Consider the following 22,619-nt stretch of genomic DNA (forward strand, 5'->3'; position numbering starts at 1 on the left):
TGAATTTTACAAGCACGCAGGCCCCTCTTGTCAAATTATTAGTAAATATCCATGAAATAATACTGACAGCAGTAGCTGATCTCATCAGTGTAGGATCTCTACGAGACCAGTATGTGCTCGGAACTGCTGAGCCATCTCTCCAGCCCCTCAAAGCCCCTCCAAACACACACACACACACACATACACACACACACACACACACACACACATACACACACACACACACACCAACACCCCAACAAACTGAGATTTCGATTAAGAAATGACACCTCTCAGGAGGTTAAACCTCCCTTCCACCAAGAGACTGGTGTTGGGGCATCCCCTCAGAACGGAGACCTCAGCGGTGCTGAATTTAAGCGTTTGTTAACTTCTGCACATTTACCAGCTTCAGTTCTGTTTAACTTAGCCCCAGGACACTCCCTTCCAGGGCTGGAGCAGGGTAGTCATGTGGTCCCTCCTTGCCAGGTTGCCTGCTTGAAGTTTTAGCATAAATACCAGGGCCTTCCTGCTGGCAGCTCTTTGCGGGGGCTGGCCAACAAGGCTCCATCTTCACACCCACTTTTCCTGGCCCCTGTAACTGGGAAGCACTTTCCTGGGCCTGACGCGTCTCAGCTGAGCAAGGCTGGCGTGCGTCCCCGCCTCCCTCCCAGGGGACCATCCTGGATCCCTCCCCGTGATGTCAGCGGAATCCTGAGCTGGATTGAGGGAAAGGCCCAGGATCTCCTATAGAGGAGCCCATATGGGGTGGACCCAGGGGTGGCCGCCCGGGGCCGGGAGCTCCAGCCTCGCGTCCCCGGGCGCCGCCCCCGTGTCCCGCCCGCGCCACGCTCCGCCCCGGTCGCCGCTCGTCCCGCGTGGGAGCCGACCCGGCTCAGCCTGATTTACGGCTCTGCTGAAAACCGCTCGAGCGGCTCCCGCAGCATCAGCACCGGCGGCTGCAGCGGCAGCAACAAGTCGGGTAAGTGGGCTCGGCTGGAGCCGTGCGCCCGCGCCCCCTGCCCCACGGACACATTGGGTGCTGGTCCCGGCTGCGCAGCGTCACGGGGAGTCGGAATGGCCGGCTTCCCCGCAGCCACCTGCACGAACTCGCGTGAGCACGAATCCACGCAATCACCAGCCAGAGCGGAGGGCTAGGAAAGCGGGGGACCCCAGGCAGGGGCTACCCAGCTTGCCCAGCTCTGCACAGGAAATCGCAGCCCTTTTTGCTAACCTGTGCCCCGGGTTTCCGCTGAGCGGGTGGAAGCCTGGTGCTGGGGAGTGCGTGGTTATCCCATCTTCCCCATCCAAACATGCCTCCCTTCCCATTGCCGCTCTGGAATCCTCTCTTCGTATCCATCCCTGCACCCTTCTCCAGCCTCTTCAGCCCTGGGCTGGGCCAGGGTTTGCATCCTGTTAAACATCCCAGTGCAGCACCGGAAGGGTCCCCTTTGCTGGGGTCCAGAGACTTAGTAACCTGGAAAATGTGCCTGCCTGGCCAAACCAGGCACCATTTCCATCTCATCTTCTGGGTGCAGTTGAGGGTGTAACACAGACTCTTCACCCTAAGATGCTATCCGAGCTCCTTCTCTCTGGGACCCGGTGCTCATTACCATTCTTGGAGGAAGTGAGTACCGGGGCCCCTAGCAACATTGGGCTGTATAGCCATCTGTTGCTAGGGCAAAGGTGAAGAATTTGCAAAGACAGCAAGTACTTCCTGTTTTTGGAGGAGTTATGCTGGCTGATGCCCACCTGGTTCCAACACTCTAGAAGTTGTGCTGAAAACAGCATCCTAGGCAAGGCAGCTCCACCTAGAACATTCTATTATCGTCCATGGCTCTGTCTATATCAAATGATAATCGGACGTTTTGGGTTTTCACATTTCAGCGGTGTTGGATCGTTGTTGTTATTATTGTGTTGATTTATGTCACCACACCAGTAATTACAAATATTAAAGTTACGGGCAGACAAGATGGCTCAGCAGGTAAAGGCGTGTGTCACCAAGCCTGATCACCTGAGTTCAATCTCCAGGACACACATGGTCGATGAAGAGGACTCATGGACACAAGTTGTCTTCTGACGTACACACACGGGGTGGGGGTGGGGGGATGCTATTTAAAATAAAAAATAAAAAATACCAAGCAAAATGAATTTTTTTAAGCTCATGGTGTGCTTAAAGCCACTGTGCTTAGCTAGATCCATCGTCCCCCAAACTTGAGAAAAGACTGCCAAGCTGGCTCTCTTAAGACCTATTCACGTGGGCCGCATTTCTGTATAGGATGCCAAATTCAGGAGGGCAAAATACTTGAGTTCTGTTTCTGGATCCCTGTCCTCCCTCCCTGGGGCTTATTATTTCATCTCCTTGCTCTGTTTTCCCTTTTCATCTGCACAAGTGTGTTAGCCACCTTGGCTCAGCTAGGTTGGAGTTGGATTAGACATGTTTCTGCCCCTGTATGCCTTGACATCTGCATCCCGCCTAAAACGATACTGTACAGCACAGAGGAGGGCAGATGTGGCTGCATTTAGCGTCAGGGTTTAGGTTTTAATTTCAACATAAAAATCAACTCTAAATACTATATGCAATAGTTGCTTAAAACCCAAGAAACCTGAACTGGTGTAGTCACTATGGAAATTGGCATGGAGATTTCTCAGGAAAGTAAAAATAGAAATATCATATGGCCCAGCTATACCACTCCTGGGCATATCCCCAAAGGACTCTATATCCTACTACAGAGACACTTGCTCACCCATATCTATTGCTGCACTGTTCACAATCGCTAAGCATTGGAACCAGCTTAGGTGCCCACCAACATAAGCATGGGTAAAGAAAATGTGGTACAAATACAAAATGGAATTTTATTCAGCTGTTAAGAAAATTAAAAGTAATGACATTCACAGGAAAATGAGAGGGACGGGGCATTTTGCTAAATGAAATAAGCAAGACTCAGAAGACGAGTATTACGTTTTCTCTCAAGCAAGGGTCTTAGAATTGTGTGTGTGTGTGTGTGTGTGTGTGTGTGTGTGTGTTTGGGTGGGTGTAAGTCATGAAATAAGGATAAAAGGACATCTCAAGGAAAGAGAGGGAAGGCTAATGAAAAGCATGTAACTTGAAAGTAGAGGTGAGATAATGGGACGGGAGGAAAGGGAATCATCTGGAAGGGCAGGCAGATAGAGGAGGGCCTTGGGAGGTGGGGGAGGACCAGTAAGAACAAAGTAAGCATGGAAGAGCCACAATGAAACCAGTTCCTTAGCGGATACTAAAAAGCGAATTAAAAACAAAGAGTCACCGCCTCCCTGGAGAGGGGCAGCCATCCTGGTGAGTGGTGTCATTTCAGTAGCTTCTGACAGACATGCCAACTGGTGTCTTCTCCCCCTCGCAGGACTTTCAGAGGGATGCAACAGACGACTTTTGAGGAAAGCCGGTACCGTTGGCAGGACTCGCTGGAGAATGTCGCTGTGTGCCTGCCATTCCGCTGCCCGAGGTGTGGAGACCACACCCGATTTAGAAGCTTGTCGTCCTTGAGGGCCCACCTGGAATTCAGTCACAGCTACGAGGAGAGGACCCTCCTGACAAAATGCAGCCTCCTGCCGTCGCTCAAAGACACGGAGCTAGTCAGGTCCTCCTCAGAACTCCCGAAGCAGGGCAAACTGCTCCGGGGTCACGCAAAGGTGACCAAGCAGAAGCCGAGCTATGTTAACTTGTACAGCATCTCCCACGGACACGCCAAGGACCCGAAGCCCTTTGAGATGGTGGCAGAGAGGCCCGTGTCCTACGTGCAGACCTACACGGCCGTGGACATTCGGGCTGACTCCCTGGAAGGCCCCCGATCGAGCCCTGGACTCCCCACCCCAGACACCAAAGCTGCTTTCGAGGCGCACGTCCGAGAGAAGTTCAATCGCATGGTAGAGGCGGTGGACAGGACCATCGAGAAGAGAATCGATAAACTCACCAAAGAGCTGGCCCAGAAAACCGCCGAACTGTTGGAAGTCCGGGCAGCGTTTGTGCAGCTGACTCAGAAGAAGCAGGAAGTTCAGAGGCGAGAACGGGCCCTGAACAGGCAGGTGGATGTGGCCGTGGAAATGATCGCTGTGCTGAAGCAGCGACTGACGGAATCCGAGGAGGAACTCCTGAGGAAGGAGGAGTAAGTGGGATGCTGAAACCGGATGCTAACCCCTGCTTGGGAGACTCCCCCTCCCCCCACCAAGTTACAAGCAGATGTTCATGGTTGTGTGTTATGTGCGCATGTCTTGGCTAGATTCCTCCCTGGTTCACCAGTGCCAGGAGGCAGGAATCTTTGCTATATGATTCACCTTTCTTGGATATGGTGACCGACCTGGCATCATTGATCTAGTTAATAGCTAACTCCTGGTTACCTTGGAATCTCTTCCATGGCTGGCGTTAGACAGAATGGTAACACAGCCTGTCTATAAGCCTGCCCACCGTGGGCAAGGGTCCGCCAGTGTGTGTAGATTATATAGTCAAGAACATGAGATGATGTCTCCTTCTAATATGAAATATGTTCCAAGTACAAGTACTTTTGGCTTGTTTGCCCCGATCCTTTTCTTTCTTAAATTATAGTAACTAAAATGTCCAGAGAAACTATAGTCAGGAGAGCTTCGTTTGCTAATGTTAAATATTTAGGCTCCCATTGAAGAGATGCCCAGGTACTGTTTCATCTCACTAGACATTTTAAAAATTATGTAGTTAGGATGACTTTAATCAGCTATTGTATTAGTCACTTCACACGCTGCTGTGACCAAGTGCCCAAATAAAAGTGATTTAAGGAAGGGAGGGGGGTTTAGCATGGCTCACAGTTCGAGGGCATCATGGCAGGGAAGTCATGGTAGAAAGAATATGAGGGAGCTGGTTACATCGCATATATAGTCAGGAAGCAGAGAGAGACAAGCCCGGATGTTCAGTTTGTTTTCTCCTTTTTATTCAGTCCTGGACTCAGCCCATGAGATTATGTCACTCTAGTTAATTAGCTGGGTTCTTCCTGATTGTGATTAATTTCAATTGTCAACTGGCCACAATTTAAAGTCATCTGGAAGCAGAGTCTCAATGAGGTTGACTGGTGGGCATGTCTGTAGGGGATTGTCTTAGTTATATTAATTGATGTGGGAGAATCTTGCCCACTGTGGGTGGCTCTATTCCCTAAGCGGGGCATTGCACCCAGACTGTATGTATTAAGTGCAGAGGGGGGCTGAGCACAAGTAGGCATGCATGTTTTCATTTTCTCTCTGCTCTTGACTGTGGATATGACTAGCTGCTTCAAGTTCCTACCACACTGACTTTCTTGTTATGATGGACTATGAACTGGGATTGTGGTTTGCATAAATCCTTTCTCCCTTAAGTTACACTTTTCTTTTTTTAAATCACAGCTGCAGGAAGGAAACCAGGATAGCAGCTTAGTTAGAACTCTCTGGAAATAGCTTCCTAGACATACCATGAAGTATGTTTTATGGTGATTCTAAATCATATCCAGTTGACGATCAAGCTTGAGCATCCATAGGACTTTCTTTGTTCTTAGGAAAGTCATCTCTAACGGCTACATCATTTTTGTTGTGGTGTTTGACCTCTGGTGCTTCCTGGGAGGAAGTGCATGTTTGGATCCACAGGGGTAACCCAGAAGACCTACCCCCCTGCAGTACTTCGAGATGGCAGATAGGGATGCTGTAAGAGTAAAGCCTGGGCTAACTTTCTGATACTTTCATTTGATTTAGTAGCAGTAAATCAAAAGGGCCACAGGTGAATGCATTTGTTCCTTTTTTATATTTTATAATTTTCTCATAGTACAAATAATAATGGATGCAGGTTTAGGGGTAGGGACTGCATAGACTGCAGAATGATGGCTAATGGAAGGTGGTTATGTGGTCAGATGTCTGTTATTGTCAAGGATTCACTTTCATTTGAGTTGGTGGACTCAACCAGTGAGTTATTCTTCCAGAGAGTAAGATTAATGGCTGGGAATGTACTTATTTGGTAGATTGTTTGCCTAGCATGCACAAAGCCTTGGGTTCAATTGCCAACACTCATAAAACTCCATGGTGGTACACACCTGTAATCCTATAGTCCAGCACTCAGAAAGGAAAGGGAGGAGGATCAGGAGTTCAAAGTCATCCTCAGCTCCGTTGGGAATTGAAGGCCAGCCTAGGCTTCTTGAGACCCTTTCTCAACATTATTTAATTAATTAGTTAATTAGTAAGTACATGCGCCCTGTCGGTGGATAGATAGTGGCAGTTTCTATTCATCCAGAATTGCCACCTGAACAGAGGCTTGTGAAACAAAACATCCCACCAGATGTGTGTGTGTGTGTGGGGGGGGGGGGTATGTGTTCTATCTCCTCTCCAAGCCCACCCCAACTCACCCTCAGGCAAAAACACTGTGAAGTTTTATAAGCCTCCTTCCAGGCCTATCTCGTGTGCACACAGCCAAGGCACACACTCCTAATGTTCCTCCAAGTGGAATCCTGACACGTACTGCCACACCCCTGGACCTCACAGCTGCTTGTGCTTTCTCGTGGCATGCCTCTTTGGTGTCTTTTGGTCAGCAGACAGAGTTCTGTCATTCCTGTGGACGATGGCATGATACCCAAAGCGCTATTGAATGCACCTTTTTCCTAGAATTAAATGTCCTAGTCCAGCTAATTTCTCATTACATCTTTGTACTCACATTTGTGTGAGTTCTAAACTGGCATTTCTTTATTGTCTGGAATTGATGCCAGAGACTCGTGTTTGCTAAACATGCACATGACCATTGAGCTCCACAGCCTGGGCATCACCGCTTTTTAACAAGTCATGTTTGGGATGACAGGGGGAAAAGGAATATTTAGTTTAAAAAATAGAACATGTGGAATAAAAAATATAGAGAAATTGCCTTAAACTTTGAAATATAAAGTCACCATTTTTCTCGGCCTCCCTTGGAGGCCATCCTACCAGTTTCTGTATTCACGCCTTAAATAAACACAGTCTCTGTACGTGAGTTGGAACTGAAAGGGTCTTGTTCCTAGGGACACTGAGTCTCTTGGTCTGAGTGTAACAAAGACAAAGAGAGCCCCCTCTGTCCCTCAGTATCTGCAGAGCCTGGCCCTGCCCTGCCACCCCACCCCACCCCACCCCCCACCCCGCACCCCGCCATCTGAATGGGAACACAGAGGCAGCTGCTCATCAGCCACATCAGTGTATCCCAACTCAGCTGGTTTGATTATGTTTGCCTGGTTGGGTCCCTTCCCATATTAGCATTTTCTCAGTGGACTATACCGCACAGAGACATGGCATTTCTGATAGGAAGGACCCCTCTTCAGCCAAGGAAACTTCTAGATAATTCCTAATAAATGTCCCATTGTGAGCTCTCTGGGCTAAAAGTTCATTTCTGAGCAAATATAGGTTGTTACTGTCCCATTTCAAATTCGCTTAAATCTGGGTAAACTTTAAAATCCAGAGAGCAGATTTGGTCAAGACAAACAAATGCCTTTAAAAAAAAAAGCAAATGTAATTAGCTTTAAAAATACCTTTCATTGAAAAAAAAAATACCTTTCATTGAAACAGAAATGAATAGCTTCAGGGACAGCTGGACATGGTATTACATCCCTGTAATCATAGCCCTCGGAAGGCTGAGGCCAAGGATTGCCTCTAAAATTCAAGGCCCGACTGGGTGCCCTGGTTAGCTTTAACTGTCAACTTGACACACCCTAGAATTATCTGGGAAGGAGTCTCAAGTGAGTGATTGCCTAAACCAGGCTGGCCTGTGGGCGTGTCTCTGCGATTATCTTGGTTGTTCATTGTTGTATGAGGTCCTAGCCCACTGCGAGCAGTGCCATTCCCTAGGTAGGTGAACCGGAACCATGTAAGGATAGCTGAGTGCAAACCTTCATGCCTGCCAGCAGCATCCTTCCTAGTTCCCGCCACGCTTGTTTGACAGTGAATTGAGTTCCTCGTTTGAGGGGCAATGCCGGGTAGAACAGGAAGCACGTCTGCCTTCAGGATTCTGCCTTGCATTCTGTCTCCTCAGTGATGGACTGTGACCTGGAATTATAAACAGTATAAACCGGTTCCTAAGTTGCTGTTTGATCAAAATATTTTATCATAGCCACAGAAAGGAAACTAGAGTACCGAGCGACAGAATGAGTTCCAGGTCATCTTGGGCTCCAAAATGAGATGCTCTCTCAATGGCACAGCACACTCCAAACCAAAACAGACAAAGCCCTGGAGTCACCTCCAGGCTGCCTTAACTCAGTTTGCAGTGGTTACACAGTCCTTAGCAGAGGAGGTGATTTGAGTAGGTCATCTTTTGTACCCATTGCCTTTCTCCCCCTGGGCAGGGCATCTATGAGCTCTGCTGTGCAAATCTGAAAAAAGAATTTGCTCATCATCCTCCCAAAGTCAGTGTGACTTTAAGAGCCCGGATGATGAGAGATGCGTTTACTTATTGACAAGCAGTCTTAGCTGCCGGGTAGCACTGTCTCTAATCAGGTAAATCAATCCAGGCCACCTTGCAGTAAGGGATCCCTAACCAGAACAATGGAATCAGATAATCTCTCCGTTGGTTACTTGGTACCAGAGTCACACCAAATTTGTTAACATATTTTTAGCCAATAAGTTTGAGACATGCCACTGGGCTGTCTTTGATGTGCCCAGTGTGGTGCTGGAGATGTCTGGAGAGCATAAGATTCATATTTTTCCCTGAGGTGCATATGCAGAAAGCAGAAAGCATACCCAGAATCATATCCTGTGCAAACACAGGGCCAGGGCTTTAATGTGTGTGTGTGTGTGTGTGTGTGTGTGTGTGTGTGTGTGTGTTACTCTTGGTCTTCAGGTACTATTTTTAAGATATCCCTTACTGGTCTGGAACTTGCCAAATAGGGTAGGCTGACTGGCCAGTGGGCCTCGGGGATTCTCCTGCTCTCTCCTCCCTCATTACAAGCAAGTGGCACCATACCCCTCTTTTTTAAAAGTGAGTTTTGGGGATCAAATTCAGGCTCTTACGTTTGCAAGGCACCAAGCACTGTACTGCCTGAGGCATTGCCTCAGCCTCCTCCCCCACCTTTTTTGGGGCGTGGGAGGGGGCATTAAGACAGGGTTTCTGGGTAGCCCTGGCTGTCTTGGAACTCACTGTGTAGACCAGGCTGGCCTCCAACCCAGAACTCAGAGATGCTCCTGCCTCTGCCTCCCAAGTGCTGGGATTAAAGACGTGTGCTACCACTGCCCTGACCTTTTTTTTTTTTAAACCCAGGGTTTTGTTGGTAGCTTCATCCTCCTGGTGCTGAGATTACAAGTGTGTGCCACCATGCTCGACCACAGGGTAGCTTTAGCTTTAAGCGCCTGAGCGGAGGCCACAGTTCTAAGTTACTAAGCATTGAAAAGTAGACCCTTCCTCCTAGAGAGTGCGAAGGGAAGGGAGAGAAGAGAATCTGTGCTTTTGCTGCGGAGGGAGGGGGCCAGAGAGTCCCTAAATGCACCCTGTGGTTGGTGATTTTGAAACTGGGAGGTGCCCTGTGCTTCCTTCAGAGGGACGCGTTTTTTTGTTTGTGTGTGTGGTTTTTGTTTGTTTGTTTGTTTGTTTTGTTTTGATTTTCAGTTAAAGAAAAAAAAGGCCGAGAGCCAGGAAGTGACTTGCCTAGGAACAGATCCCCTAACAGAGCTGAGTGTGGAACCCAATTGCCCCGTCTCCCTGCTGAGGTTCGCTGTGTCCTTGCCAGACTTCTGACGATGTGAGATTTTTATCCAAAGCATCAGGACTTATATAATCCCAAGCGTGGCCCATTTTGGAATAGCTCGATTCTCAGCTATTTTGAGACGGCTGCTATGGTGACATCATTTATTTTTCTGATGTGAATAAAGAGAGAGTCAACTGGCATTGGAGGTGTTGGACGCAGGAGCCTGGTAGTAGCATAGCACGGTCGTGATGCTAAGTTTCTGGAATACCCAGCTCAGAGCTTCCAACTCGGCTCTCCAGAAGTCCTCACGCTGTCAGGGTGGGGCCTTTGCCACTGTCGGCCTGGAATGTGAGGGGCCTCTGATTCCGTCTCTGCTTTCCATTCTGTGCTCTGTCAGCTAGAGCAGACAGACTTTCTTTCCCTCTCCTGTCATTTGCCGTGTTTCCAGCCTCGAGCCCTGCAGGAGATGGCTATTTCCAAGAGAGCCTGATGAGTGTCAGGTTTTGTTCTAGGGTCTGGTATTACAGTGGTATAAGCAAGGTGAAGTCCTTGCTGCCAGGGAACCCATCCACCAGTGTGTTCCTTTAGCGTGCTCTACCTTGTCTCTTAAGACAGGGTCTCTCATGGAACCTGGAACTCATCAGTCCCGCTAGGCTGACTGGCCAATGAGCTCTAGGGAATTCATCTGTCTATTCCTCCGCCTAGCCTTAGAGTTGAAGATGTGCTACCAAGTCAGCTTTTATGTGGGTTTTGGGGATCCGAACTCAGGTCATCATGCTTGCAGCAGGCACGCTACCCACTGAGTTATCTCCCCCAATCTGCTACCCCCACCCCCCAAAAAAACCAAACTTAATAAAGAGCATACTTGTGTTTCAAAAAGCCAAAAGAGAAAGGTGAGGCAAAGGGCCACACACAAACAGAGAGAAGCCAGTTTCAAGACTGGGTGACTCCCTGGGGAGTATGGGACCTTACTGTGGCCTCCAAACTTGTGGTTAGATGCCTGGTGCTTGGCCGGGTTGACTCCAGCTTCTCAGTTTGCCTCAGAGCTGACGTTACAGGCCATCTGAGGTGCTATGTGATCAATAGTTAGACTATTTTTAGCTGGAGGTATTTTTATCGTTTCATATACCCCTGAAGAGGTTCATAAATCAGTAATGTAAAATGAAATTTAAGTAACTTGATCGAGTCTTCCTGTGGGAAAGGGGAGCCAGCTGGTGTGGAAGTCATTTTTAAGAGTAGACGGCAGGCATCCATTGTAGATCCCACCTTTTTCCTGTAGGAGGTATCTATGGTTTATTCATCGGCTTATGCCCCAAGACTGCTCTGGAAAAGAACAAAAGAAATGTAGGGTCTTTCTGTTGGTTATGATGCTCAGCTAGAGCCGTGCTTGTACATTTGTACGCCATTAGGAATGTGTTAGGTCTCTGTTATCTCCTGGACTCCCGTGGACTACACACACAGTGCCCCAATGGTTAATCTTGATGGTTGACTTGATGGGATTTAGAATCACCATGGAAACAAATCTCTGGGCACATCTGTGAGGGATTAGCTCAATTAAGGTAGTTGAGTGGAAAGATCCAAATGTGGGCAGCAGTGTTCTGTAGGCTGGGGTCCCGGGCTGAATCAAAAGGAGAAAGTGAGCTGAGGACCAGCATGCGTCCCTCTGTGCTTCCTAACTGTGGATGCCAGTGTACCAGCTCCATCAGGCTCCTGACACGGTGAGTTCCCCACTAAGGGATGGCATCCTCTGGGTCTGTGAGCCAAAATAAGCATTTTCTTTATTAAGGTGCTTTTGTAACATTTTTTTTTTCTTATAGCAAGGCAGGTAACTAATATTCTCCCCCTACTCAATGATTTTATGATGAAATGGGCAAGTCATACAACTGGTCTCCTGTGGGGCGAGCCCTGACAGGGTCAAGGGTCTGTGGGAGTACACAGCCATCCATCACTACACTCGGGGATGTGTCTGGGAATGGTTCCTCCAGGGAAAGCATTAAGACAGGGGACTAGGGAGAGATTCTGGCTGAGAGAACAGGGTGTAAGAAGGTAAGACTCTCCCTGGGTGCTGGAAAGAAGGACGTCAGAAAGAAAAGACGTGGTTTTGAATAACAAGCTAGGTGATAGGGGGCCATACATTGCCCCCTCCTTAATAATGTGTAGCTCAATGAATGTAAATTGTGAATTCCATAATATATTAATGTTCAGTTCTGTCAGTCCCCCCACCCCACCGTGTGTGTGTGTGTGTGTGTGTGTGTGTGTGTGTGAAAGCTAGAAGTCAACCTTGGGTGTAGTTCCTCAGGTGCCGTCCACCTTGTTTTGTTTGAGACAGTCTCTCATTGGTCTTGGGCTCACTAAGTAGGCTTGGATGGCAGGCCCATGAGTCCCTAGAGATCCACTTGTGGGTGGGTGCTGGGATTCTAAGTGGGAGCCACCACACACAGCTGTTTTTACTCACCGAGCCATTCCTCGCCACCTCTGTCACTTTCGGAATTTGCTTCTAGGTGTGCTGATCCCATGGCAGTGCATTTGGATTTTTCCAAGGTTAGCTGCCTTTAACGCTCCTTCTCCGAAGAAGTCGTGGTGGTGGGGCGGGGCTTCAGTCTCTAAAAGTGTGAATATGATGGGTTGGTGAGATGACTCAGCAAGTTAAAGATATTTATTACCAAGCCTGCAGACCTGAGTTTGAACCCCAGAACCCACGTGGTAGGAAGAGAGAACTCACTTCTGTGGGTTGTCTTCTGACCTCCCCATGTGCACTGCAGCATGTGCGTGCATGCTTGTGAGAGTACACAGGTGTGTGTGCGTGTGCAGACACACACAATAAACAAACAAGCCAATAAATAAATAAATAACAGTAGTAAATAAAGGTAATGTTATCCAGGTTGCAGAGTTTATGGCCGTCCTATAAATGACTGCATGAGTAAGCTTTTTTTTTTTTCTCACGAAGTTCTGGCCACACAGAAAGAAAGGGCTTTTTCCCTCTGTGCCTTTTTCAGCTCTGTGGATTTCAAAATGCCGTCGAGTCCTGGGGCTGAATCACAGTCCCAGGGCTGCAAAACACTGCATAGAAATGAGCTTCAATGTCAGTTTCTTACATTTTCCCCTTTCAGAGTCAGATGTTACTTTGAATAGGCATTTTTTCCATAAAATCTTGGATTTAATAGTAGTTTGCTCTTGTTCTTTTTTTTTTTTTTTTTTTTTTTTTTTTTTTAAATAAGCGATGAGTGAGCAAATGGACAGGAAGTGACTTAGGGGTGGTTAAAGGGGATTTTCCCCCCATACCCTGACTGAATTCCATTAAGGTCGGCCCTTATCTTTGCATCTGGCCTTCCAGAGCCTCACAGTGTTCTGAATCAGCAGGGCAAGAACCTGAGTTAAAACTATGGACTAGCTCCACTGTTCTGTGGGATTGCGACCTGTTCTTCTTTTTAGCTGTAAACCCTAGTCTTGGGCTTTTTCAGGATCTACCATGTGTAACGTCTGCCTCAGCCACCAAACTAAAATGTATGAGCTGTTAGCACAAACCACAGGTTTTAGGAAAAATAGCCATTTCCCTCAAAACAATTGAGTAAGAAGAGGGACCTTGTTTTAAGTGTTCCACAAATACTGTTGACTTTTAAAGTTTTATTCATTATTATTGGGTGTGTGGGTGAGGGTGGCTGGGGCCATGGAGGTCAAAGGACAACTTTTGGGAGCTGGGATTCTCCTTTCTTTGTGGGTTCTGGACACCAAGCTCCTGCTGCAAGCTCTCTTCCCCACCCTACGAAAACTTTCCATTTCTCACTTCTCCATGCATAGCTAGACTTTAGTAGTTCTATATTCAGTTTGGTACACGTGTATTGTTGGGCTGAAGGTCGATGAAAGAAGTGTGGAATCACAGGGACCTTGTGAGATGGCTGAGGGGTATTTTCATCTTTGCAGACAACCGCAGATGATACTATACCAGAACGCAACAACAACAGGTAGTTTCTGAAAGAGTAACTGTGCTGTGGAATCGGAAGCCAGATCATGAACATTTCATTCTCTTACATTGAGATTAATTGTTCCATTTGGTACTTTTATTAAGTGTTTAATGGTTTGGCGTATAATTACTAAAGAAGTTGTAAATGGAATACAGTAACCCCCTCCCTCCACCTCCAGCCTTTTGTTGTTTTGTTTTTGAGGCAGAGTATCATGTAGTCCAGGCTGGCCTCGACCTCACTGGGTAGCTGAGGATGACCTTGAACTTCTAATCTTCCTTCCTCCGGCTCCCAAATGCTGGGCTTAATGACATGCACCACTTTGCCCAGTTTTATGTGGTTCCGGGGATCAAACCTAGGGCTCTGTTGTGCCATCTTGCTATGATGGCACTCTACCTACTGAGTTATAGCCTTGGCACTAACCTTCATTCATCCCTCTCCAGACTTCTCCTCATTCCTCAGGGAAATAAAGGTGTGGTTCTCAGTGGTGTGCAGTAGTCTCTCATATCATTTTTTTCCCAAGTCTGGCATCTTCACGGTGACCTATGAGCCTCCCAGCTCCTTCCTCTAGGTGCACGCACTGGCTCAGATCCATCTGCATGTATCTGGTTTACAATTCCCAGGTGTCTCTGTGGCTCCATCCCTGGGACTTCCTTCAGGTGTCCCTGTCTACAGGGTTGATCTTGACTTCGCTTTCTGAAATCCTGACCCCTCTGAGTCAGCTTTGGACCTGGTTTCAATGTTGTTAACTTACCTCCTGACACACGCATTTATTTCTACATTGGGTGGTGACTGCCTCCCTCCGTCAACATGGAATCTTATCCCTTTTGGTCATGGCCGGTCGTCACAGCTGAGGCACTGCAGGTGTCTGTCAGGATGCAATGAGGGAGGGCGTGACTTTCAGTGTCTCTTTGTGTCTGGTCCTTACAGAGAAGTTGTCACATTCAACCATTTCCTGGAAGCAGCTGCCGAGAAGGAAGTTCAAGGAAAAGCAAGGCTCCACGACTTTATTGAGAATCTGCTGCAACGGGTAGAGTTGGCGGAAAAGCAGTTGGAGTACTATCAAAGCCAGCAGGCTTCGGGCTTCAGCCGTGACACTACTGAGCATGTGGTGAGTCCAGCCCAACCCGCCTCCAGCCCCAGTCCAGCGGGAATGAATCTAGACAGAGCTAGGACAGAAGAGAAGGGAGCTGTGTGATTCACAGGGGCTTCCTGGGTAACATTTGAAGTCCTGGGCCAGGCCGTCCCTCTGTCTAGCCATGGTACCAGGGCTCCAGGGAGGAAGCTAAGTCTGGGGTACACACTTACCTGCTCTTCTTTGACCTCTATTCCAAGCCGAATTGGTAGACGTATTTTTTTTATGCTTGTAAAATAACCAAGTTGGAAATATCCGAGTTCCGGTCTTCGTTTTCAGGTAGACCAGAGGCATCCAGGTTTGAAACTTGGATAATATTCTGAGGATTATCATGTCAAGAAAGCAAGATCCAGCCATATACACTCGGCTTTCCTTACAAGGGAGGAAAATGCTCTTCAGCAGTGCTCACAGGGAGAAGTTTGAGTGGCCTATTCAAAAAGCATCCCTGGCAGGTGATAGGTTTTGGTATACTGTTTCACACAAGGCTTTCAGAAGCTTAGGCAGCCTGCTACCAGCCTAAATGAAGTGTCCGTGGGTGTTTAGGGATCCGGGTGTTGTTAAGAGGTTTGATCAAGACTCCTGGCTTCTGAAGGGCAATAGGATGTCCGATCACTCTCCAGGCGGGGTGAGTGGATGGTCAGATCTGCCTGATGTACAGTTCAACCTTAGAGGAATGGAGAGATAAATAAAATTAAATTAAATTAAAAAAATAAAATATAAAACCAGATTCCCCCCCCCCCCCTTCTTCGAGGCCAGTAGTAGACTAAGGAAGGAAGTGTATGTGAGATTTCAGCACTATACTCAAAGCAACCCTGCTGGTATGCCCTATCTTTTCTTTCCCAGGTGGGGGTGCCTGTGTATTCTGTGTAATCCCCCTGAGGCAGAACCACCACTCCCCAAGCTGACGCCTCTCTTTTCTTCTAGGAAAATCCCGAGAATGTTCTATCTAGTTCTAGTATGTTCTCTCTTGACTAGCAGCAGCTGGAGGGGCACCCTGAACCCTCTTGACCACCTTCTCACATCATTCCCTCTCACAGAAGGGCTGTGGCCTGTGGTCATGGAGCACAGATGTGAGGGGAAAATGCTTGGCTTCTGGAACACTCTCCACTTGCTTCTTACTGAGCCAAGACAGTCGTTTGCCTTCCTGGACCTGTAACTCTTCTAGAAAATGAAGTCAGTGGGGCCAGTGCTCTCAAAGCCATTTTGGCCTCTTAAGTTATCAGTTCCCCCGTGATGGTTCAGAGTCCTGAGGCTGTAATGCAGCGTTCAGATTTTGGGTGTGTAGGTGGATAAATTACCCCAAGCACATCCAATTGTGAAAAACCCTGCACTCTACCCGTGGTGTCTTAAAAGAGAAAGCAGTCGAAGGCAGGAAGGAAGCATGGAAGCCATAAGTGCCCCCTCTTTTTTCTATATTTCTGTGCTCATGCCCTTTGCTTAGCCTATTTTCCCAGCTTCAAAATTGAGTCTTTTGAGAGTCATAGCACTAATTATTTCATATATATTTAATCTTGTAATAAAAAGTTGAATAATATTCGTCTCCTGGTCAGATATACATATGCAAAACTGTATTGCACATGCAGCATATGTCTACTTATACAGATGTATTACACATGTAAACATGTGCAAATTCACATAATGTACACATAAATATATATTTACACAATGTACACAAACAAATTCATTCACACATGGTAGGAAATTAAGTATTTATGTTGGTCTCTTTTATGGTTCAACCACATGATCTGCCTTAAGCCAGTTGGCTCAACCTAAGGAAGCTTTGGCTGATTTAAATGCTATTAAGTGCAGTTGAGATTGTAATGAACAATTTAGATATGAGAACTGTGTGACTAGCATGATCAGGCTGTAGTGAGAGGAATGGCCCTAATGGTTGTAGATTGGAGGTCTGGCCTTGGAAAGACCCAGAGTAAGGAGTGATTTCAGAAGAGATTAGGCACATGTATTGGTAGTTTCTCCTCTTTGTATCTTCCTCAGCCTTTCCTTGGGTCAAGTTGGGCAGTCTGCAGACCCTACAATGGGTTCTCTCTCTGTGTCTCTGTCTCTCTCTTTCTCTCGCTCTAATTGTAGCCATATGCATCCACTCCTACCTGAAAATGAGGAGCCAAGCCTTTCATAGAGTAAGAGAGCGATGTCCGCTCTCCCACACTCTCTGCGACTATGGAGTGTTGTGGGATATTATTTTAACTGGGCAAAAAATGTGTTACTATTTAACTCTGTGAAGGTGTGTTACATTTGTTTCTGCTGCCTTTGTGAACTATGTAAAGGTGTTTTGCATTTGCATTAATTAAATACAATTAACCAGGGCTCAGAGAGGTGGGGTTAGCAACTGGCTGACAGGAAGTCGCAGGGAGGAGCTTAGTGTCATTTTTTTTTTTTTTTTTTTTTTTTTTTTTTTTTTTAGTTAGGGTGGAGTGGAAGGGCATGGCTTCCGGGGACACCAGCAAAGAGTCAAAGTTAGCCAGTGGCTATTCTTGCTCTCTGAGCTCACAAGTTTTCACCCTAGACTTTGAATCTTGAGTTTTACTAGAACGATAGACACTTAGTTAGAACTGCCTTTAGTGGCAGCACCAGAACCATGGCCCGGCCTTCGAAGCAGGCCACTGGGAGTATAAAGTGCAGGCCCTGTAACAAAGGTGAAAGAGCAATGCAGAGAGAATAACTTGGATCCTTTTAGGAAGGAGAACTTTGAACCACATATTGGGCACAGCTTAGCGTGTTACAGAGCACCCATCTGACGCAAGCTTCTGGAGTCACCCAGAATAGTTACTTACTGTGACACACCGAACAAGCAGACACTCTGCCTGGCTCTCTCACATCTCACCTCTGCCTGACTCTCTCACATCTCACCTCTGCCTGACTCTGTCACGTCTCACCTCTTCCTGCTAGCACCTCCATGTCCCTCCTCCTCCAGAGTGTTTCAGAAAATTCCCCTCCCCCCACTCCTCATTACAGGCCGCACACTGTGGATCCACTTCTCTTCCCTCTCCCCTAGGTGCACTCCAGAGAGAAGGGCCATCCTTGGTGTGCTAGGTGGGTTGCCTCTTCCAGAAAGTGACTCTTAGCATTGCATCTTCCTGTGCGGGGCGGGGCAGGAGAGGGCGGGGGTAGGGGTTAGGGGGAGGGAAGCTTTCTTGCCCCTCACCTTTTGTGCTTTTTCCAAAACGATGTGTGGCATTCTGCATCTTTCCCTGAATCCCCTTGAGCATTTATGTTCTTTTTCACCTGGCTGATTTCTAAAAATATAGCATGCTTACTCAGATACTTTATCTTTGTGCTCTAAAAAAAAAAAAAAAAAAAAGCTGTCAAATCAGACACAAAGTGACCTAATATCCCATCTGCCAAAAAAACATTCTCGGAACCGCTCAGATAGAGGGTTGTGAAACAGCTTGGATAATCTTGTTTTAAGACTGCAATCATTCCCTCCGGGCTGCTAATTGAGGACTAGCGGTAATTCATTTAACTCGTATTTATTGAGGGCACCGGGCTCATGAGGTGCCAATGCAATGCCAGGAGCAAGACAAACAAAGTCCTTTTTCTCTTGTGTGGAGGGGACAGCGAGCGAATCAATAATAATGACATTCTTGCGTGGTGGTAACTACCGCAAAGACAGTGGAAGACGATAAGTGTCTGAGATGTTGGGGGTGGAGAGATGCTTTGGGGCGATGGACAGAGAGAGCTCTGCGCAGCTCTGCGGCCTAAGTGAGATGACTCTGTGGAAAGTCAGAAGCAGGACGTTCTAAGCAAGGACACTGTGGTGCGGGTGCCTAGGAAGGAACAGACTTGGCATGGCTGAGCAGTAGGAGGCAAAGCCAGGGAGTTGCGAGTCACAGAAGAAGTTTAGATCTATTCCCACTGCACAGGGAAGCTATGGGAAGGCTTCCAGGATGGAAGAGCTTCAGAATGAGAGATGCTAGGAGGATTTTATGATAGGAGGTGAGAGGTGGTGGCTGGGAGGGAGCAGCCGAGGAGGACGGAGGTGGTAGCTTAGGATGCTCTCTGGAGCAGAGCTGAAGAGGCCATTGGGCGCTGATGGAGGGTCATACTGAGGGGGTGAGGGGCACAGGGGGATTAGGAACGAACTGCTAGAGGATCACACTGAGAAGGTGAGGGGAGCAGTTGGCCTGAAGCAACATGAGACCAAGTCCTCTATCGATACTAAGCATGCCATAATACTCCTTGGTCCAAACTCCAAGGAGGCCTTTCTCCCATATTTTCTTCAGCGTTCTCCCTTTTGAATCTGCCCAAAGATGTGACCTGACTTCATCCTAGTGAGAGCTGCTTGAGGGAGGTTGGGAGCCTAGGGCTGGCAATACCCTGGGCTTCCCCATAAGGGGAACGATGACATCTGGATCACAATATGATAACCATCAATTTCTGCTGCCAACGAAGGCACTCTGAGCCCAGCCACAAAGCACAGGCAGATATTTTATTGCATGGGCTATTAGGAACGGACATCATCTCGATGGTAGATGGCCTTGGGGACATTTGTAGGGTTGGTCTTCATATGTTCTCATTTTAGCAATGATATATTTAGGAAATAACATTTGATGCTCATTTCCTTTCTGTTGGTACTTTGTGACTAGCTACAGCTGTACTAAATCAGCTGCAAATACAGCCAGATCCTGAGAAATAATGACACATTGTGCCGGGTTGTAAAAACATGTTTTTTGTGTTTTTTTTTTTTTTCCAACCTGGATTTATTCGGAAGCTTTTTCATGTACTTATTTATTTATTTATTTTTGAATTTTTTGAGACGTTCTAATACAAACTTCTTGGCAAACTGAGAACAGGTGTGGAAGAGGCTCACTGCATGCTCACTCAGATGACGGCTCCCTGGGTAATGCCACCAACTAGTTACAGGCCTCCTTCATGAGAATCCAGTGTCTTAAAGAAGATAGAGTGCTGTGGGATGTCTTTCTGTAATGCTGTGAATATGTGTTGCTCCCATTAGCTCATAAATAAAGCTGTTTTGGCCTATGGCAAGGCAGCTTAGAGTTAGGTGGGAAATCCAAGGGGAGAGGCAGGAAGAGAAAGGTGGAATGGGGGAGATGCCAGCCAACCAGCCACCTAGCCAAGGAGCAAGATGCCAGCAGACCGGTAAAGCCATGGAACACGTGGCAAAACACAGATTTATAGAAATGGGTTAATTTAAAAGAGCTAGCTAGCAAGAAGCCTGAGCCATTAGTCCATACAGTTTATAAGTAATATAAGCCTCTATGTGTTTACTTGGGTCCGAGCAGCTGTGGGACTGGGCGGGACAGAGAAAAACTTTTGACTACATGGCTGCCCAACGTGTTGGCTTGACTTCCCACGTAAAACTTGAGAGAACTTAAAAAGAAATTCTAAAATTGAGCTAAGAACAGCTCTCTACTTCGTGTCTTATGTGGGCTGAGGTACAGAGATGCCAAGGTACAGAGACACCATGGCATGCAGACTTGAGCTACAGTATGGCAAGTTCAGCATGGCATTGGACACAGTGGCGTCTCCAAGCCGTGCAGCGCACTGCATGGGGATTTAGCTTTTGCTAGTACAGACCAAAAAAAGAGAGAGAGAGAGAGAGGTTTTTGGCTACACACTGCTGGATGGAGGCATGGACCCACTGCCTCCCAGAGTCAGCAGAGAGCATGGCTCCCAGAGCTGGTGGTGAAATTACCCCTGCCATGTTGAAAGCTGACAGTTGGTAAGGTAAAGTTGGCTTGTGGCTTTTCCTGTTCTTCTGATCTCTCAGGTTTTAACCCCAATATCTGGCTCACGTTTTTTTTTTTTTTATTTAATAAGACCGGTTAGCAATTTGTCTACAATAGAGTTTTAAAACTGTCCAGGAACCAAAGAGACGAATCAGCGGGTAAAGAGCTTAGTGTGAAACCATGAAGATCTGAATACAGATCCTCAGGACCAACATAAAAGTGGAGCATGGCTCTGTGTGCATGCAACCCCATTACTGCAGAGGGCATAGTGCAGGAGACAGGCGGATCCCCGGGACTTACTGGCTACCAGCCTAGATAAAAACAGTAGGCTCCAGGTTCAATGAGAAACCCTGTCTTGAGAGAATAGGGTAGAGATTAACGTAGGAAGACATCCAGTGTCCTTCTCGAGCTGCTGTGAGCACATGCTGGATTAAGTGCACTCCCTCACTGAATACTCCATTCTCCCCCCACCACCGCCGCCACCCCGCATACACATACATGAACCGCACCGAGCCTTCAAGTGAACTAATGTTTTCTCTTATTTATTTCCCATCAGCTCACAGACATCTCATTGAATAGGAAGCCCAGATGTCTGTAAGTATGTTATTTTTATACTTGGGCCATTGGAGGATGTTTACATGGTATACTTTCCTATTGCATTTGATAAGATATCCATGAGTGGATTTTTAAGCCAATTGTGTTTGATAAGATGGATTTTTTTAAAGGCTTGTGTGAACATTTACCTGCATGCCCTTTCCACTTTTAAATAGGTAGCAGCTGGTCCGTGAGTGATACTATAGCAACATTGGAGTGATGTTCCCAGGGTGTTATCTACTGTAATTTTTTTCTTACTAATGTATAATGTTTATATGTACATATATATATATGTTATATGCACATATATATAATATGTGATATATAATACATTACCACTCTATATGCACTATTTCTATAAATCACATACTTTAAAATATATACAGAACATCTTTTGTTGAGTCTCCCAGTAGTCACTTAAAGTGTTAAGAGAGGTGAGTTCCATGCTGTGTGTCTGTACAGCATTCTGCTGGTCATTGACGGTTTCTACGCCTGTTTCTTCATTAGTAGTGGAGTTAGTACTGTCTCTCTGGGATTTAGACTCAGTCAGTCACAGGAACCATGGGACATTAAAATACCAGTATCTGTGACTTATGTCAGTGAGAGCATGGTCGCCATGGTGGTGGACAGGAGTGGTTAGTTATTTTTCTTTTAAGGTATAAAGAAGCCCCCCTCTCTCTCTCTCTCTCTGTTCCTCTCCTCGACCCCTCTAGAAGCCGAGGGCACCCGCATTCTGTGTGTAACCACCCAGAGCTGAGGGCCCATTTCCATCTCAAGGGGAGGAGCTACCTGAAGAAAACCAAGGACGAAAGAGCTGGGATGCAGCCTGCCAAGGCCGTTCACGAACAGGCTGAGTCTCCGAGAGAGTTCTTCAGACCAGCTAAGAAAGGGGAGCATCTGGGCCTGAGCCGGAAAGGCAACTTCAGGCCCAAAATGGCTAAGAAGAAGCCTACAGCAATCGTGAATATCATCTAGAGCGCGGGTGGCTCAAAAGCATCACCATGGGCTTGGGGGATGGGGGATGATGTTCCAGGGGCCTTTGGGACACGTTGCTGTAGGAAGACATGGCAGAATCAGGAACACAACACATAGGGAGGGACACCCTGATTCACCAGAGTTTTAAAAAGAGGGTCTCCATGAACCAAGATTGTATTTCAACCTAAATTTAGGTGCAAGCAAGGCAAATTACAAAAAATAAGAAATAAGAAAATAAAACCTGAAGCACTTTTATCCCACTGTTGTGGTAAACATGAACCTGTAACTTCTAAAATAATTGGCCCAGTCTCCAGCAATCCTGGTACCTGGGCTTCTATGCAGTGGTCATTAGTCCTTGGGCTACACAAGACGCCAGGCTCTGGTGTCCACTGCTCTCTGAATTATGAGGCAAGGAATGTGACTGTGAAGTTCTACTTTTTTTAAAAAATGTATATATATTATTCACATCTAGTGTTTTGAGACAGGGCCTTCCTCTGCTATGGAGCCCTGACTGGCTGGCTTGGAACTATGCATACACCAGGCTGGCTATGAACTTGCAGTAATCCTCCTGCCTCTGCCTCCCGAGTGCTGGGGTTACAGGTGTGTGCCACCACCC

The 22,619-nt window shown here is 47.0% G+C and overlaps 1 protein-coding gene across 1 annotated transcript; it reads left to right on the top strand.

Annotated features, from left to right (window-relative positions):
* The first annotated feature begins 555 nt into the window (after positions 1-555).
* Positions 556-22,500, top strand: Znf365 (zinc finger protein 365). The gene is made up of 5 exons (XM_028877224.2): positions 556-958; positions 3,357-4,118; positions 14,522-14,702; positions 20,991-21,028; positions 21,742-22,500. The coding sequence occupies exons 2-5, from the start codon at positions 3,370-3,372 to the stop codon at positions 22,001-22,003; spliced, it is 1,230 nt and encodes a 409-aa protein (XP_028733057.1). The 5' UTR covers positions 556-958; positions 3,357-3,369; the 3' UTR covers positions 22,004-22,500.
* The last annotated feature ends 119 nt before the right edge of the window (positions 22,501-22,619 follow it).

Source organism: Peromyscus leucopus, chromosome 16_21 (assembly GCF_004664715.2).
Source record: "Peromyscus leucopus breed LL Stock chromosome 16_21, UCI_PerLeu_2.1, whole genome shotgun sequence".
NCBI lineage: Eukaryota > Metazoa > Chordata > Mammalia > Rodentia > Cricetidae > Peromyscus > Peromyscus leucopus.